At 31.2% G+C, this 17,880-nt stretch overlaps 1 protein-coding gene across 4 annotated transcripts; it reads left to right on the top strand.

Moving 5' to 3' along the window:
* Positions 1-641: 641 nt before the first annotated feature.
* On the top strand, positions 642-17,146 carry LOC129940867 (cartilage oligomeric matrix protein). Of its 4 annotated transcripts, none has more exons than XM_056049381.1 (16): positions 642-1,085; positions 6,472-6,615; positions 6,857-6,920; positions 6,996-7,311; positions 7,449-7,578; positions 8,257-8,415; positions 8,854-9,030; positions 9,384-9,501; positions 11,417-11,538; positions 14,540-14,746; positions 14,816-14,931; positions 14,995-15,770; positions 15,844-15,941; positions 16,004-16,607; positions 16,665-16,798; positions 16,868-17,146. In XM_056049381.1, exons 2-16 carry the CDS (start codon positions 6,546-6,548, stop codon positions 16,942-16,944), a joined length of 3,168 nt encoding a protein of 1,055 aa, XP_055905356.1. In that variant the 5' UTR covers positions 642-1,085; positions 6,472-6,545; the 3' UTR covers positions 16,945-17,146. The 4 variants fall into 4 exon arrangements, with proteins under 4 accessions (XP_055905356.1, XP_055905357.1, XP_055905355.1 ...); XM_056049382.1 differs by lacking the exon at positions 642-1,085 and adding an exon at positions 3,839-3,857; XM_056049380.1 differs by lacking the exon at positions 642-1,085 and adding an exon at positions 4,282-4,819.
* The last annotated feature ends 734 nt before the right edge of the window (positions 17,147-17,880 follow it).

The following is a 17,880-nucleotide window of genomic DNA, read 5'->3' as shown; positions in this document are numbered from 1 at the left end:
CTATGCAATACGGATAAATATTCTCGTACTGCTATCCTTTTAAAATTTTAATTACACCGTCTTAAATCAATAATAAATTATTAAAAATTAATAGCAAAATAAATATGCACGACATGATCTCACTCAGATCTCGTGAACATCAAAGATAAATCGGTGCGATTTAAATATCTTTCTTCTTCTTTGAAAACGTGTGAACATACAATTCAATTAATCAAATTATCATATGATGAGCAATCACTTTTTCAAAAACTAAAACAACAAACACTTGTTCCATTGACCTTCACCGGCTTGCGGCTCTATACTTGGTCGCGATCTCGATACACAATACGTCAATATAACCTCCTATAAATAATGAGAGTAAAATAAAACAATATAAAACCAAAAAGACGATCAACAACATTATGAAAATAAAAATTGCTTATACTCGAATGTGTAGATACATGTAAGGTAGCCCTATGGCCTATAGCCATCATATATGAATGAATGTAAAAACGTTTTAGTTTTTATCCACTGGATTATTCTGCTTTGCAGCCGTCGTTGTTGTCGCTGCGCCGCACGCAATATAACTTTCAGCTAACATGCGGTGTACCTGAGCTGTTTGACAACACACATGATGCGTGGGAAGTCTTCGGGTACGGGACATCCAGCCAGCCAGCCATGCTAGCCGGAGTTCGTTCGTGTATCGTGTCGCCGCAGCCGTCTCTTCGATCAGAGTTTATTTCCATCGCTTGTGGTTCGACGATTAAAGTTTGGCAAGACCTTTCGGAAATCATTTTAATTTAGACACTCATTCGGGATTGTATTGTGGATGTGTAAAAATGTCGCTTCGGTTTTTGTTTTTATTTTTATATTATGTTTTATTGCATGAATGACAGTGGGTGAAGCTCTTTCTATACTGGAAACTTCTTATGATATTCTGTGTTCTAAGCTGCTATAAGTCAACAATTCAATCAGATGACCTGAATTTCATTCATTTTGATGAGAAGAAAAAGATTTAAATTTTTGAAAAACTTAAAAAAAAACTGAAATTTCTCTCATAGTCTTCCCTGTAGCAACAGAAGCAGCAGCAGCAGTGCATGGTTGCGGTAAGAAAAAAAACTCGAATCTTAGCAGGAAACTATAATAACGTTGTCTACATTTTTGTCTTGTTAAATGTGTAAAGTTATAAATCATGAAATATTTATTTGGACTAAACTATATCAAGTATAGACTTAAATATACATCACAAGTACCTTCAGATAGATGTAACGTAGGTTAAGTTTCCGTGTAAAGATCAAACCAGTTCAAATGAGTCATTTATAATAACTAATATTTACTAAGAATAACAATACTAGAATAACAATTTTTCTGCTTATTCATATTTAAATTAAAACTGAAGAAAAGTTGATGAGTTAAACAAAACATTTGAGTTAAAGCAGAAAGCTTGAATTTGCGTTCTGATGACTAGTATAGTCCAAAAAGAAAAAAAGACGTATAAATAGTATGTCAAAATTCAAACAAGAAGTATTATTGTAAGTTTTGATGTTTGTGTTAACTAAATTACAATTTTAGTAACCTTTTGAATGAAGTTTTTAACTTTTTGTTTTTTATTTCGTGATAATTTCAAAAGCCTATATGACCACACGTTTTACATTCAGAGATATGAAATATATTTTCTTACTACTGAAAAATTATTTAACAAAAGAACAAATAATAAAGCACAATTTTTAATAGAAGGAAAACACCCAAACAAATTTCAATTAATAAAATAATATGTACATATGTATACGTTAATATACATACTTGTATAGGCTAGTATACATGACATTTAAAGAGATTATAGCTTGAAAGTATACATACTATATTATATAATAACAATAAAAACGTAATACTAGTTAAATAAATAACAAAAAATAAATAATAATAAAGTAGAAACAATAAAAGAATACACAGCAAATAATCGATGTATGTACATAATAGTATACAAAATAACGTGAATGAAAATCAATAAATAATAATTAAATAAATTAATAAATAAATGAATAGATAAGTAAATAAATAATTAATTAAATAATACAAAGAATACAAATACAAAAAAAAACACATTTAAGTAATATTAATTTTTTAAAAAGTGAACATACAGTTGTTTAAAACATATTGAAATAAGATGAGTAATTAAGTCTGGTTCTGATGGTGTGCCATCTTTTATTCTGAAAAAATGTTCTCTTATTTGTCGCACCTTTTATGGGGTTTATAAAAAGTTCGCGTTTTCCAATGATCTGAAAAAGCTTTGATAACAAATGTACACAAGTAGTTTGGGATTTATTGATTTTAATAAAGCTTTTGACAAGTTTTGTCATAAAACATTAATTTTTTAAGTGTTTAGTCAAGGTTGTGACGAGAATTTTTGTTTTAATTGCATTTCATCATACTTAGAAAATAGACAATATAGTGTAATATTACCTAATGAATATTCGAGTCGGTTTTTTTTAACTCTAGTGTTCCCAAGAGCTGTCATCTAGATGCTATCTTATTTTCTTATTTACTTGGTTTCGATCTTGAAAAATTCATCTGCCCTTATTTATGCTGATGACATTAACCTTTTCAAAAGAATAGCAACTACATCTGATTACTTACTTTTACAAAAAGTCTTAAAATTATTCAGGGAATGGTGATAAATTGTCATGTTTTAAATGTTGACTAATGTGAAACCATGAGTCTTACATGCCAGAAAGTTCCAATTGTTTTTGATTACATGTTTGACGCTTGTTCCATAAGTAGAGTAAGTGTTTTTACTGACTTGGGTTCAGTTTAAAACTTAAAACTTACATTTATTTATCATATTAACTTTGTTGTAAAAAAAAAACAAATAGAGTCCTTGGCTTCATTAAGAGATTTAAAGCGCTTTTTTGTCCCCTTGGTTTACTGACAATTTTCTGCCCGCTTATTCACAAAGGCTTACTGTTAATAATCTTCCTTAGTTGACAAACCATACAAAACATTTACAATTTTGTTTTGCTGCAGCAATAATAAATGGAACAATATCATCGTTATCGGTTCTTATTCATTTCTTTAGTTTTATTCGATAGAGCATACGACTTCAAAGACTACAGAACTAAATTTTTAGCAGATTGAACTATGTTGCTCGAAGAACTCTTAATCAATTAATTAAAATATTCAATGCATTTTATTCTCTTGTAAGTTCACCAAATGAAATTTTTAAGAATTTCAAATTTAAAACTATGTTTTATAACAGTGATAAGATGTTAAGTATTTGTGAAGTATTTATTCATAAGCATTGTTCACGTTAACATTTAAATAATTGAAGTAAACAAATGAATGAGATAATTTTTAGAATACAGTGATACATTTTTTTTTTAGAGTTTATCTAAAAGTCCAAATAAAGTTTAAATTTAAAAAGGGGCTCACAGATACTTGTCCAGAGCTTTCTTCTCCTCAACACGATGTATGAAAAGGGTATTTTTTGTTAGATTTAGAAATATAAATTGACAATAACACAAATAATTGTATTTATTGCCATACTTACCCCATTGGCAATCTTAAAGTCCAATTTTCGAAAAGATGACAAAATTGTTGTCAAAGAAATTATTGTTCCAAGCATTAAGTTTCATACGTTACGTATAAAAAACAGTTAACTTAATTTTTGTCGAGCGTTTAATCTCTACATAAGTAAACTGTCTTTTTCTTAAGATCGTCTTACTAAAGACACTTTAATTGACATTATTAATCCTGAATAGGGCGCCATTTTATTCAATTGAAAGCACATAGCGAATAGTCAACAATACAATAGTCTCAAAGTGACTAAAACCAACTTATCTAACTAACTTAAACCAACTTATCCGACTACCCACAGAATTGTAAGTTTATTCATCAATGTAATAGCATATTTAATTAATATCTCGAGTTAATTTTTTACAAATGCAAAACTTGGCTTAAAGTCTACAGTAAAAGCTATAAAGCAAAAATAAAAAAAATAAATAATAATAAATGAACATAATAAATTCATATTAAAAATAAGGTTTTTATTATTATCAATATATGCAGTGAAATTTATATTAAATATAAAAAATAACACACAACTTACCTGGCGCTTTTGGATACACGAATTTACAAACCAGATATATATCGGCATCTGCTAATCGTACGTAGGCGTTAAAATGTTGATACATATATATTTGTCCGTTCTTTTTTATTATTTTTGTTTTTTGTTTTTGATCTCTCAAGTCTTTTCTGAAAGAAAGAATCACATCACTTTTTTCCTGTGCTACAGTGCCACAACAAATAACGAAGTTGTTGGATATTGGATTATTCCGTGTTGGACTGCGTTGCCTGAACGTTGTTGGTTAGCGCAACAGCATCAATTCCTCAAGCATATTGAGTTAAGATTTACTTGGTTTACGTTTAGTGTTTTGTGGTATTCCCTCCGTTTGAGATCGTGGCTCTTTTCCGTAACGTTAAATTCGTAGAGTGTGGTTGGTTATAGTGTAACGCGAAGACTACGAAGACGACGACGCGACGAGCTACGACGTTCGTTCGCTCTATGCATCTTCTATACCTTCTATGTTAGTTAACCTTCGGGACAAATAGATATTAAAATCTGTATGCTAGTAGCGCACTAGATGATGTTTTGGTAGCTATCCATCGTGTATCTATATGTGATTGCATCTGAATTAGTTTTTTATATTAACTGAGTTCGTAGAAAGATTTGATCTTTGCACATGGCTCCGATAGCTAAATTGAATTTTTTTATTTGAAAAAAAAAAAAAAAATCATAGCAAAAAGGATTAAAGTGTGTGTAAAGTGGATAAAATACAAAATTGTAAGTGTTCTTCAATTATTTTGTTAGATATACTTAATCTTAATAGAAATTTTAGTAATTAAGTTATTTTTTCTAAGCAGCTTTATAATAAAAAGAAACATATGAAATTTAAATTGTTTTTATTTGTGGTATATTTGTGAAAAACAAAAATGATAGTGGTTTCATTCGTCCTGGAAAGACCGAAATGATTTGTGTTTTGTATTTTAAAGTAAATATCGATGAATTTATCAGTTCATTAATCAATAATTTAGTGATAATCAAAACCAAAAGTGAATGTTTTTTTTTTAACTATAAGTCTGTGCCTACACTAAATTCAACCTTAGAACATCTTTAACTTACAACCTATATGACCTTGATCTATTTTTAATTTGATCATCATTCTTTATATTTGTGTATTGTTTTTTAATAACAATTTAATACATTTAAACACTTGTACATATCAATATTTGTATATATTGTTAACAGATATACTTTTTTAAATACGGTAATTCTAATGGCTTTCAGCGTCTAAAGTATGGGTAACTTTGAAGGCGTAAAACAGTGGTGTACACAATAAAGCCAACAATCTCGTTGTTGTCGGTCGTATATGATGTGGTTATAGTTCCAAAGAAAGAAAACTTTGCTAAATATGGACTATACTACTACCGTGTATGACAAGGGGACCTTGACTTGGAGATTTATCCCCTTTTTTGTAAAAATGGTTAAGAATCTTTGTCTATATTACCTGTTAACGATCAAGATTTGTATTCTTTTTCTTTATCAAACTCTGACACGTTAAAGAAAAGGTAAATTATATATGATCGATTTGAACTATCTACATATACACATAAGGATATGATTGTATGAAAAACGAGAACCTAGATTATACCTAAGTAGGTATACCTTCAAAGTTCCTTAAGCGATTTTAAAAGTGCTCCAGCTTAAAATTTATGATAATCATCATAATCCAGATTATAGTTGCTATTATACCTCTATGAATATATGTAGGCATGTTTGAAGGTATCCACATTATTACGTATCATGAGGAAGTGAAGTGAATTGACATATCATCTAGTTTGATTTAATCAGATTAAATTTCGTTGCCCACTTCCAAAAGAGATCTTTCGTATAGGTATACATTAAAATAAAGTATCACCCTCCAAAACACACATGTTTACGTATTTAGATATGCATTTCTCAATTGTTTTTCTTTTATTTTTTGTCAGATTATTTTGTTTTCAATGAACAAATGGTATACAAAGCTGTTGCCTATATAGAGTGAACGAATCGAATCTAATTCGGAATTCCATTATTTATTATGAATTTGTGTAGATATAGTAACAAAAAATTCCAAAAGTTAAACAAGTTAAGACCTAGATCATCAGCCTTATACTTTCTTAGGTGTACGATCCATTTGTGTTTGTTTTGAAAAGTGCTTTCCTGGGTTAGGTTCAGGTATTATATTAGTTAGTTTATTATTTGCCGTAGGTAAACATTTCCCTCATTTCTTCTTCTTTACAATTGACTATCGGTTAACTATTATTGACTTCAAATATGTATGAAATTATTTGTATATTTTTTATCTACTCGTACGTATGATGTATGTTTATGATTTATGAACGTAACACCACCTATATAGTATATATTTTAAATAATGATTAAAATTCTTTTAGGTTATCTGACACTTAAAACTACCTAATATCTAATTTTTGCGGGTTTAATTTATATCATCAACAATTAAAACATCATGAAGCTGTTTGTGTTATTTGTTTTCATTGGAGTGTGCAGTAGCATATCGGCCCTATCACTGGACCCAGGTAAATATACAAAACTTACATTCAATCATTTTGGGTATGTGTACCCATGCTTCAAACACTTTTGTTTTTTCCTCTCAAACAAACCAACATAATTTTGTGATTTCAAAAAAAATATTATTTGAATATTTAAGAAAAAAAAGTGTTAATAAGTTAAGCCATATTATGTACCTTCGAATTGTTAAACAGTTTGCAGAAGGTCATTTGGGACTAACCATAATTTATGAAATATTATTAATTCCAGCGGCATCTAGTGAGTTGGAACAATATATTAAAGGAGACTGTGTTATATCGATGAGGCATATTAGGTAAGAATTTCGTTAAACTCTATGTTTGCTCATAAAATATGTAAATACTATGGAATTTCAATTACACACTCTTAGACCCCGCCGAAAGCTGCACATATCCATTGAGGCACTTTTTATGATTGATTTTCCAAGCCTCAAACATAGAATGTCATTCTTTTTGGACCGAAAACAACAACGTGTTACGCTCGATATAAGCTTCAATTCAGTTACAACTTCTAAACATTTCGAAATTCCGAATATTAATGAGACCAGTACCATACGCTCACTGGCCCTATATTTCCATAAAGATAAAATATCACTCATAGTTGATTGCAAGGAGGTTGCAAAACACGAAATTGATTTGAGCCTTTCGAAGCTATACACTCAAATGGAAGATCCAATTATAAAGCTTGTAAGTTTAATGCAAAGTCATTTTATCTATTTTTTTACTTAATTTAATCATTATAATTAAGCTATTTGTCATCCAGTCAAACTGATTTTTAAAATTATAACATCATTATTTCTTATCTTCTTTTTTCTTTGATATAGTTCCGTGAACGAAAATATCCTCTACATTTCGACGGTACTGTTGAAGATGCCCTCTCACGCGCTAATTGCCAGAAAGGATTACACCGCCGTGGGAACAGAAAAATGCTGAAAAACCGAACGAGTGAAAAGGGTAAGTTTGTATAGTGGAATGGATTATGTACATAAAAAGGTAGGGAATGTCAAAGAATGTCATAGAATTTTATATTTTCTCATAAAAAGACTTATGGTTATTCTTTGAGTTTAAGTCTTCTAAGTAGGCCTCTTTATGAAAACAGACAAAATTCTTTCAATAATATCTCTCTGGCTTTTTTATTGACACTTAATTTGTGATATTTGTTATTATTAATTTACACACGACACGGCGTATTTTTCAAAATTCTTACATTTATATCACTAATTCCAAAAAAAATCGTGTCATGAAATCCGTTGGTAATGCAAAATTGTATGAGATTTTTAACTTATAATATTTAATGTATTTGATAGTAGTTTTTTTGAGATTTATAAAATTATTAAATTACGATAAAATTCGTGATTGGGCTGAATATAATTTTGAAATGAGCTGCTACAAAACATTCAAGGATAAGACATCAAAACTTACTCAAAATATTGATTGGGTATGATTATATACAGGCAAAAATAATATCACAAAATTTTATCAAAGTCATGAAGAGATCATCTCTGCACTCATAAGTCATATAATAAGAATTTATGGATCTTCTCTATTTAACATTCATATACAAAACGTAACATAATATTATATAACTTTTTCTTTACCACGAACTCATTATTTCTATACTTGCACTTTTAGAGAAAAATAAGAAACGCGATGTCCGAGATTGGTTCAGCCAAGAGCCATCAGGAAATAACAACGAACCCTATCGACAAACACAGGGCTTATCGACAATTGAAAATATTAATGATGTGCAAAGGCGTGGAGATATTCCTGTAATTCCCGGCGATTGTGAAGGTTCGTATCTGTATCCATATATGTATATAGTAGTATTTAGTTTTTTTAAAACTTGAAATGAATCAATCTGCATACAAGTTTTCACCTTTAAAGCACGAGTGCTTTTCAGTCAGAAGCGCTATTCACTGTTGTTCCGTATTTGTGAAATCTGCGTAGGTTCCTTTTGCCAATTTATACTTGCCATAATATCCAACTATACTACTTCAATACAATATGAAGCACAATCTTTATATAAGTTGAATAGTATAGCATTATGTGTGCGAGTTGATCTCGTCAAACAACTGCCCACATATTCTGAAATTCGCATACCTATGTACAGTGCATTATACATGGATATCGCCTAAATAATAAAGGAGCGCTGAAGTTTAAATCATTATGCTTTTTTATGTTTTAATGTTTTCTTTCTTCTTTTTGTACTTTTCAACTTTTATCATGAAGACGCCCTCACAAAATCACTAGCGGATTTAATGGCCTTAGTGAAGTTGCTCCGCGAGGATATATCACACCAACGCAAGGAAATCGCTTATTTAAGAACACTGATAGAGAATTGTGCGGGATGTAAGCCAGGAGAATTAAAAGCAGCATCATGTCGCACCGCAAATCCTTGCTATCCTGGTAAGTTGTGTGGTGTCAGTATGGGACCAAAACAAAAATAGAAGTTTAACTAGGTAGGCCCGCACTTAACGATCGTGTGTCAATGTCATACTGTGTGAAAGGGTATCAAAGTTCTGTATTTTTTATTACTGATGAAGGTATCTGCTTCTAGACCATAAGATATCCATAACGCATAGCATATATTATCTTGCCGGTATCATACTTAGTTATAGCTTTCGCTTTTTATCTCTCTTCATCTTGATTTGAAGTTTCATTTGGATAGATATCTGTATAGTAGTATATTACACGTATTTACATATATTTTTTATCTATTTTGTTGTTGTTTTCTTTTGTGTATAATCAACGGAACGTAGGTGCCGAATGCTATGAGACGCCGTCCGGTTTGAGGTGTGGCCGTTGTCCTCATGGTCTTGTTGGCGATGGGAAAAACTGCAAGCCAGGAGTATCTTGTGTGGATAGACCATGCTTTACGTAAGTATACACATTATACTAACTTACTTGAGGTCCTAAATTTAAATGCCTTAACATTTATAATGCCGACAAAGAGAGTTTACAAAAACTGAATCATAACATTAACCGGTGCACCGTTGTAGCTTTTGTGCTCTATTTAATTCTATTATTAAAAATTTCAAAATTTCAAATGAAAAGTATGAGAGATTGTGGGATTTGAATAAACATAATGAATGAAGAGGTACCTATCTTCTTTTCGAAAATAGTAACCAGACGACAACAAGAAAAATCATAAATAACCTATCAATAGCAAGACGTCTACGCATTTTATTTATTTATATTTTCTTTTATTGAAAATATATAACCAAAAGATACGAGTATTTGATTTTTCTGTTAGAATTCAAACCAAAACTCATAAAATAACACCCACCCTTGGGTAATCGATCTGTGGTCGTAAATTGTATTCCTCTATCAGAATTTAAAACCGAAAAGAGAGAATAGAGAGAACAATTGATTGCTGCATTCGCTTAGCCTGATTAAAAATCAAAATAAAATATGTATTAAAAGAGCAACTGTCAAATGTACATTCAATTAACCGACACTGTCCGCGTCCGCGTGTTTATCTAAATTGTATCCTAATGTTTGAAACTAACATAACTTTTATAGACCACCCCATTATAGAAATTGATTTAGTGGTAGGTTATGGTTTTTATCTTTCACATCACCTGTGGTTGCGGCGATGCCATTGGAATGCGTGTGTCCCATACCGGTTGACAATGTGTTCTTTTATTTTTGTTCTGAATTTTGTTCTTTTTTTTTTAAAGATATTTTATCTACTATGTATACGTTATTGTTTATGTAGAACGTGCCCCGCCGGATGTACCCACGTTACACAAATGGGCAGGGCACACGGCGCATGCATGGCATATGCACAGCAATTGATTTCATTTTTTAATTCTTAACACCTACGATCTGGGCAAGTTGTAATTTATTAGATCTTTGGGTGAATAGTTATGGGGAAATAAATGAAGCGCCTGTCTTTAAGAACCACATCAGTTATTGTTTTTCGAAGTAGCTATCATGGGTAGGTTGGGATACTCGGTACCTATTTTTATTCTTATTTGTTTGATAAACATTATCAAACAGCAATAAGAAGGAAGAGATAAATGAGGATTTAATTCGGACGCATGTTTTCTATTCTCACACACTGGTGGTGAAGTGCTGAGACCAAACAAAAAAGGCATTCAATTATTAAACTGATGTTATTTCAAGATAAGCGTATGCGCAACCCGGCTCAAGATCTTCACGGTATTGTTAGCCAGGTTGAAGTTTTTTTTGTTTTATTGTTATTTGTAACTCCTTTTGCCTTGTAGTACAAATGTGTGTATAAAAACATGAAAAGACTCATGGCGAATTGGTAAAAGTTTGTGTGATGTTGACGACGACGACGCAAAGGCGCTGTAGTATTTAGTTGCGTAGGCGAACCCGATTTAAGTTATGCGACCACTCCGGTTGCGATGTGTTTGCGCTCTGCTCCATGTTCACGTTGGCGTCTCTTCTACACTCATCGTCATCACTACTGAAACCTATCTGTGGGAAAGTGTGTATGACTATTTTGAAAACCTCCTCGACAAAGTGATGGGGTCTTAGTTTTTGTTTTGTTTGTGTCTTTAGTGTCAGCTAGAGCGTATATCAAACTTGTTTTCATTCTATATTTATTTTCCTTTACTCATCGTCATCATCTGCGCCTATGCCTTGACAAGGTACCTATAAGAATCGTTATATGTATGGAATGGGGAAGCGAACTTAGAAAATTACCTGCCCTATTGAGCTTTTAACGCATATTTTTTTATGAGCATTACATCATTTTTTAGACTTAAGACTTTTTTACTTTGATTTTACTAGTGGATAGTAACCTTTTTGTTTTTTATTACAGTGGCGTTCAATGTCATGATACAATAAATGGAGCACAGTGCGACTCATGTCCCATTGGCTATGAAGGTGATGGAAAAACTTGTACAATAAGAAATGCATGCTTAGATGGACCATGTCCTTCCGGTAAGTAGAAGTTATCACGTGCTAGCTAGAATTACGTGTATCTTATAATTCGTCCTTATTTATATATATTTATGTACAGAACATTTATACAAATGTTAAAATCGAGTGTGTGTTAAAAATGAATCTGTATGACATTTGCTCATAAAATGAACCATCAGAAAATAAATCATTTGCTTCCGCATTCACATAAAACATTCACTTCAATATTAATTAATGCAATCCATCAAGAATTAATATTTATGCGTGTGTATGAATGGGGTCAAATCAAAAGTAGCAGGCGACATGTTTCTATGTTTCTTTTGAACGTTATAATTAATATTGATTGAATTGGCCAACATTTAATCTTTTTTTTTTTGTTAGAGACAGATTTATTAGTATCGTCATATTTTTATAACGATGTGTACATATGCATCAAACGTGATTTTTTAAATTATTAAAAAAAAAGAAATGATTTCTTTTTCAAGTATTTAATAATGGTGTTTATCATAAATGTTAACCTGGTTTGGATAAGAACTGTAGAATTTATCCAAAGATTTTGGTGGAAAAAATTTTAACATTTCTTACGAATACAATTTTTCTATCACCTTGTGACATTCTTGGCTCTATTTCATAAAATTTTAAAAACTGTTTTTCATAAAATACTGAAAAAACTGTTGTGACAATTTAATTATATAGACTTGAGATGTATTATGATAAACAAATGAGGAAATATGGAATAAAATTGTTTCGATGTTATAAGTAACACAACGCTGACAATCATTCAATTTTAAAATGTCACAGTTTGCAAAATCGTGGTTTATTATTAAAAAGTAAGTGCATAAAACATTATAAAAATCGAGAGTTTTTAAATGAATAACATTCTATAAGTGTACAAATTTTGCCTTTAGAAAATAAATATATTTTTATTCACAAAATCACTGTCAACACTTGGCCGTAATTGAGTTTCCTGTAGAAAATTTGTTGGAGAATTTCTGACAATTGTAGAAAAATACTTGACAATTAATTGTTATGATAGTTTCTTTATAAAACGTTAAGATTAAATTTTCGGGTATTTTCCTATAATCCTACAAATTTTTCAAATTGTTTGGAATAAATTTTGAAAATTGTCAAGTTGTCAATTGACAAATTTTCACCTATCGCCCCTGTTCCAATTATGAGTTGGTTCGAGAAAGGTTCTTATTTCAGAAAAAACTCCATAATTTATACACGTCTAATCTATACCACTCATAAATCTGTCAAATAGTTTTTTTTCTCAAAAGAGGAATGTTCATAACGAAGACGTTCATTAAAAGCTGATTTAATAATGCAACACTAAATTAATAAATGGTCGTTCATGCAAACTTTACGACATTGGCAAATATTTTTAAATTTTCCTATAATCCTACAAATTTTTCAAATTGTTTGGAATAAATTTTGAAAATTGTCAAGTTGTCAATTGACAAATTTTCACCTATCGCCCCTGTTCCAATTATGAGTTGGTTCGAGAAAGGTTCTTATTTCAGAAAAAACTCCATAATTTATACACGTCTAATCTATACCACTCATAAATCTGTCAAATAGTTTTTTTTCTCAAAAGAGGAATGTTCATAACGAAGACGTTCATTAAAAGCTGATTTAATAATGCAACACTAAATTAATAAATGGTCGTTCATGCAAACTTTACGACATTGGCTAATATTTTTAAATTAATATAAAATTCCGTAAGCTAATTCCATTTTTATAGATTGAATTTTCATTTGATAAATTTTTCCGAAATAGATTTAAGGTACTTTGCATAGATACAACTTTTTGTTGTTGTTTATTTTGTATACCCTTATGTTATTATTTATTTAAAACACAAAACTAATTTTAAATTATATTTTTTTTAAATAGGAGCTATAATTGTGCCATCGCATAATGTCCAACATTATCAGAGACAGTATACATCCAGAAAATATTCCGTTATGACTTCGTAAACTTGTATTTTCCCAAAATTTTAACAAATTTTAAATAATTATTAAGATAATAAGTAATATAACAAACAAAAATAAAGAAATTAAAAACCTAGCAAAAGTATTATCGAACCATTTTTATATTACTAAACAAATATTTTGTTAAAACTTAAAAATCATTGTTATAGTTTACTTTTTGAAGTACTTGGAGTTTTATATTATAATACTATATATAATATATCAATAATTAAGTTTAATATTAATATCTATAATTTTAACAATATTTAATGCCAGAAAATGTTTATATCGAATACTGATATACATATACATACATAATTTGTAATTTGTAAGAATAAAAACTAAGCCAATTTATTCAGTAAAAATAAAACAAAATTTTAAAACAAAAATCCTATCAATGTCTTGTGTTTTTCTTTGATGGTATTTAATGATTTAGTTGAAATATACATTTTTGGTGAACTTTTTTTTTGGTTTATTCAGCTTTGTTTCATTTTCTGGTATTAAATTATACTCAGTTTTGTTCCCATATCCCTTAAACGAATAATTATGGTGCCCTAATCATTTAACTAATGTTTTGAAATGTGCTTTTAATACCTAAAAACCTGCGACAAAAAAAAATTCACCAAAACTGCAAACAAAATTAACTATCCTTAATGTTGTTGGTATTTTTGAAAATACATTACAAACATTATTTTTAGCTTCTTTTAGGGGTAACGAGTTTTAAAAGGCAATGTTTGATAAAATTGAGTTCTGTTTATGGGATGGTTTTGAAGGAGTACCACTTTCTCTTTGGTCGTGTGAAGTTTTAATAGTTAAGCTTCAGATGAAGAAATAATAATAATGGCCTCAAGAAAATGATTTGCTGAGTTTGAATGTTCTTTAAAAGTCTTCATTCAATTGCGATTTTTAGGTTTCAATATAATTTTAACGTTAAAGAAAACTGAATCGAAAAAAGTCAATTTGTTTAAGTTTTATTGCTTTCAGAAATATTGTAATTTCTTAACTTGGAAAATATGGATGCAATAAGAATTTTTTTAACTTATATAAATCAGGAGTGGAATGTGTACAAACCAGTTCAAGACCATTCTATCAATGTGTATCATGCCCTCGAGGATTCTTTGGAAATGGAAGCAAATGTCATGACATTGATGAGTGCGATCTATACGAGCCATGTGATGCCAATACAATATGCGTAAACCTGAGTCCGGGTTTTAGATGCGAACGTTGTCCTCCAGGTTTCCATGGCAATCATGCTAATGGTAAAATGAAAACAATGCTCAGTTCTTCATACTTCTAAATTTTATATATGTTATACTTTTTCGCTAAAGGTTACTCTGCAACATATTATTCGCCAAGCTATAAACGACAAATGTGTCACGATATAAATGAATGTGAAGTAGGGCTTTCACTATGTGATAAGAACTCGGAGTGCATTAACACAATCGTAAGGTTTTATTGAGGTATTTACATACCTTGTAATTTTTTTCTTACTTATTTCAATATTAAGGGCTCGTACCAATGCAAATGTAAGGAGGGTTTCATAGCAAACAGTACGTTTGGATGTTTCCCAATAACAGATATGTGCCCCGATGGAACTATTTGTCACAAAAATGCCCAGTGCAAATATGCTGGAGACTTCGAATATGGATGTAAGTGTAAGGTTGGCTGGGCTGGTGATGGTTTCAATTGTGGGAGGGATAGAGATCTTGACGGTTGGCCTGATTTCCAGTTAAGTTGCTTCGATGCTAAATGTAAGTCCGACAACTGTCCCAATATACCGAATTCTGGTCAAGAAGATGCTGATAAGGATGGAATAGGAGATGCATGCGATGATGACGCAGATGGCGATTCGGAAGAAAATGATAAAGACAACTGCCCTTTTAAGTACAATCCTGATCAAAGGGATTCAGATCATGATGGTTTGGGTGACGCATGCGACAATTGCCCCTATATTCCTAATCGACGTCAAATCGATTCTGACGGAGATGGCAACGGGGATGATTGCGATGATGATGTCGATAAGGATGGTGTTCTTAATAAATATGACAACTGTCCTACAGTCCTTAATCCAAATCAATCGGACATCGACAACGATGGAATCGGTGACGCATGTGACAACTGTGCAACAATTCCGAATCCCTCGCAGGAAGACAGAGACAGTGACTTAGTGGGAGATGCATGTGATAGTGATATCGATGGAGACGATGATGGAAGACAGGACAGTGAGGATAATTGTCCTATGGTTAGTAACCCCGATCAGTTGGATACAGACGGAGATGGCAAGTATGCAAAAATAATTCTTTTGAATCAACAATATTCTCGGACTGATTACATTCAAAAAAACTTTAATTTTCAGAGGAGATGCCTGCGACGATGATATCGATGATGATGGAATACCTAATTATAAAGACAACTGCCCACTGACCTACAATCCAGATCAATTGGATCTAGACAGTAAATTTGTTGTTAATTTATCACTTAATCGCTTTATATAATTTATTTATCATTGAATCTAGAAAACGGAAAAGGTGATATCTGCGAGAAAGACGAAGATCAAGACAAAGTTCCGAACTTCCTTGATAATTGCCCGAACAATTCCAAAATATATTCAACCGACTTTCGGTCATTCCAGACGGTTATACTGGACCCAGAAGGCGACTCGCAAAAAGATCCCAACTGGGAAGTACATGCAAATGGCTCAGAGATTGTTCAAACGCTTAACAGTGATCCCGGATTGGCTGTTGGTTATCCTGCTTTTGGGGGCGTTGATTTCGAAGGCACATTTTATATTGACACCGATACTGACGATGATTATGTGGGTTTTGTGTTCAGTTATCAAAGCAATCGAAAATTCTATGTGGTCATGTGGAAAAAACTTACTCAAACCTATTGGCATTCAACACCATTTAGAGCATCTGCTGAGCCAGGTATTCAAATTAAATTAGTCGATAGTTCTACAGGTCCAGGGTCGATGTTGAGAAATAGCCTGTGGCATACAGGCGATACACGGGATCAAGTGAAATTACTGTGGAAAGATCCGGCAAATGAGGGATGGAAAGAAAAAACTGCATACCGTTGGGCCCTAATGCATCGTCCTGATATTGGTCTTATAAGATTGAGGTTGGTAACTTTATTTTTTATAGTTCTTTATTTTGTAAACTGTTGGTTATTTTATAGAATTTTTGCTGGTGATGAGTTGGTGACCGATTCGAAAAATATCTACGATTCAACACTCAAAGGAGGACGTTTAGGGGTATTTTGTTTCTCTCAAGAGATGATCATTTGGTCTGATTTGGCATACAAATGTAATTGTATGTATCTAATGTAGTCTCAAAATGTTGGTTATATATTTGGACATAATTTTTAAAATTTGTATATAGCACGTGTGCCTATCAAGGTTTATAATGAACTATCGGCAAACTTGAAACAAAGGGTTGAAGTTGATAGCAGCATCTAATTTTCATGTGATGGATCTAGATGACTACCAGAGAAGAGCAAGAAGTCTCAGTACAATAAAAACCGATGTGCCACGTAGTATTCTACACTTTTTTATTTATAATTTGTTCTTTCCAAAAAAAAGCTATTAAAGAAACATAATTGTAAGAACTTTTTATGTACAAAAAATTAGTTTCTTATAAAAAATTATGATATTTTCATAACACTTTTTGTTTATTTAATGCTTCTGATACAGTAATAATTTAGAAATTTGTATGTTTTTGTTTGTGTTATAATTGACAAAACACTCAGCATAAGACGGGCGGACTAAGCTTTTCATGTGAACAGCTATTTTCTTAGTTTCTAACGATAGCTTTTTCGATAAAGGTATACGGATTCAGAAAGAATGCACAACACCATAAGGAAAAAAATCTTCAAAATGGGTTTCCTCGTTTTAGAGTCTATAAAGAAGATATGTGGATATAGTTATTATAGTTTTTTCCAATCACTTTATAAATGTTTTCGTATCTTTATTCTGCTGAACTGGTAAATTATATCGTTGAAAACAATTTGTCTTGAAACTCTTCTCTTTAATTGATAAAACTGAGAGATTGAATAAACGTATTAGATCAAGGGGAATTTTGAATGAATTGAATTGAATTTTGAATTCATGAATGATTTTATATCTTCCAGATCATTAAAATTCGTCGTAAATATGTAGCAGATTTTTTAGTACAATTGCCAAATCTCAAATCTTTATAAGAAGCTCAGGCATAAACTTTGTTTGAACGATTTGGAAAATGTTATTTGATAGGTCAGCAGCTTGAGTGAATTCACTTCGAATTCTTTTACTTTTCTCCTTCTTCCTCGTCGGCTAATGCTGATATCCATATCTATTTATTTATTTGTTCGTTCATTCTTTCAGGGCTAGAAGTTTGACAAGGCCCTATAAAAAGTC

This window comes from Eupeodes corollae, chromosome 1, assembly GCF_945859685.1.
Source record: "Eupeodes corollae chromosome 1, idEupCoro1.1, whole genome shotgun sequence".
Lineage (NCBI taxonomy): Eukaryota > Metazoa > Arthropoda > Insecta > Diptera > Syrphidae > Eupeodes > Eupeodes corollae.
The sequence above is the reverse complement of the archived record's forward strand: the minus strand, read 5'-3'. Positions and strand labels throughout refer to the sequence as shown.

Coding starts and splice junctions, on each gene's coding strand:
- LOC129940867 (XM_056049381.1), top strand. CDS start 6,546: ATGAAGCTGTTTGTGTTATTTGTTTTCATTGGAGTGTGCAGTAGCATA. Junction 7,312..7,448: donor AAGATCCAATTATAAAGCTT/GTAAGTTTAATG, acceptor TCTTTGATATAG/TTCCGTGAACGAAAATATCC. Junction 14,932..14,994: donor CGGAGTGCATTAACACAATC/GTAAGGTTTTAT, acceptor TTCAATATTAAG/GGCTCGTACCAATGCAAATG.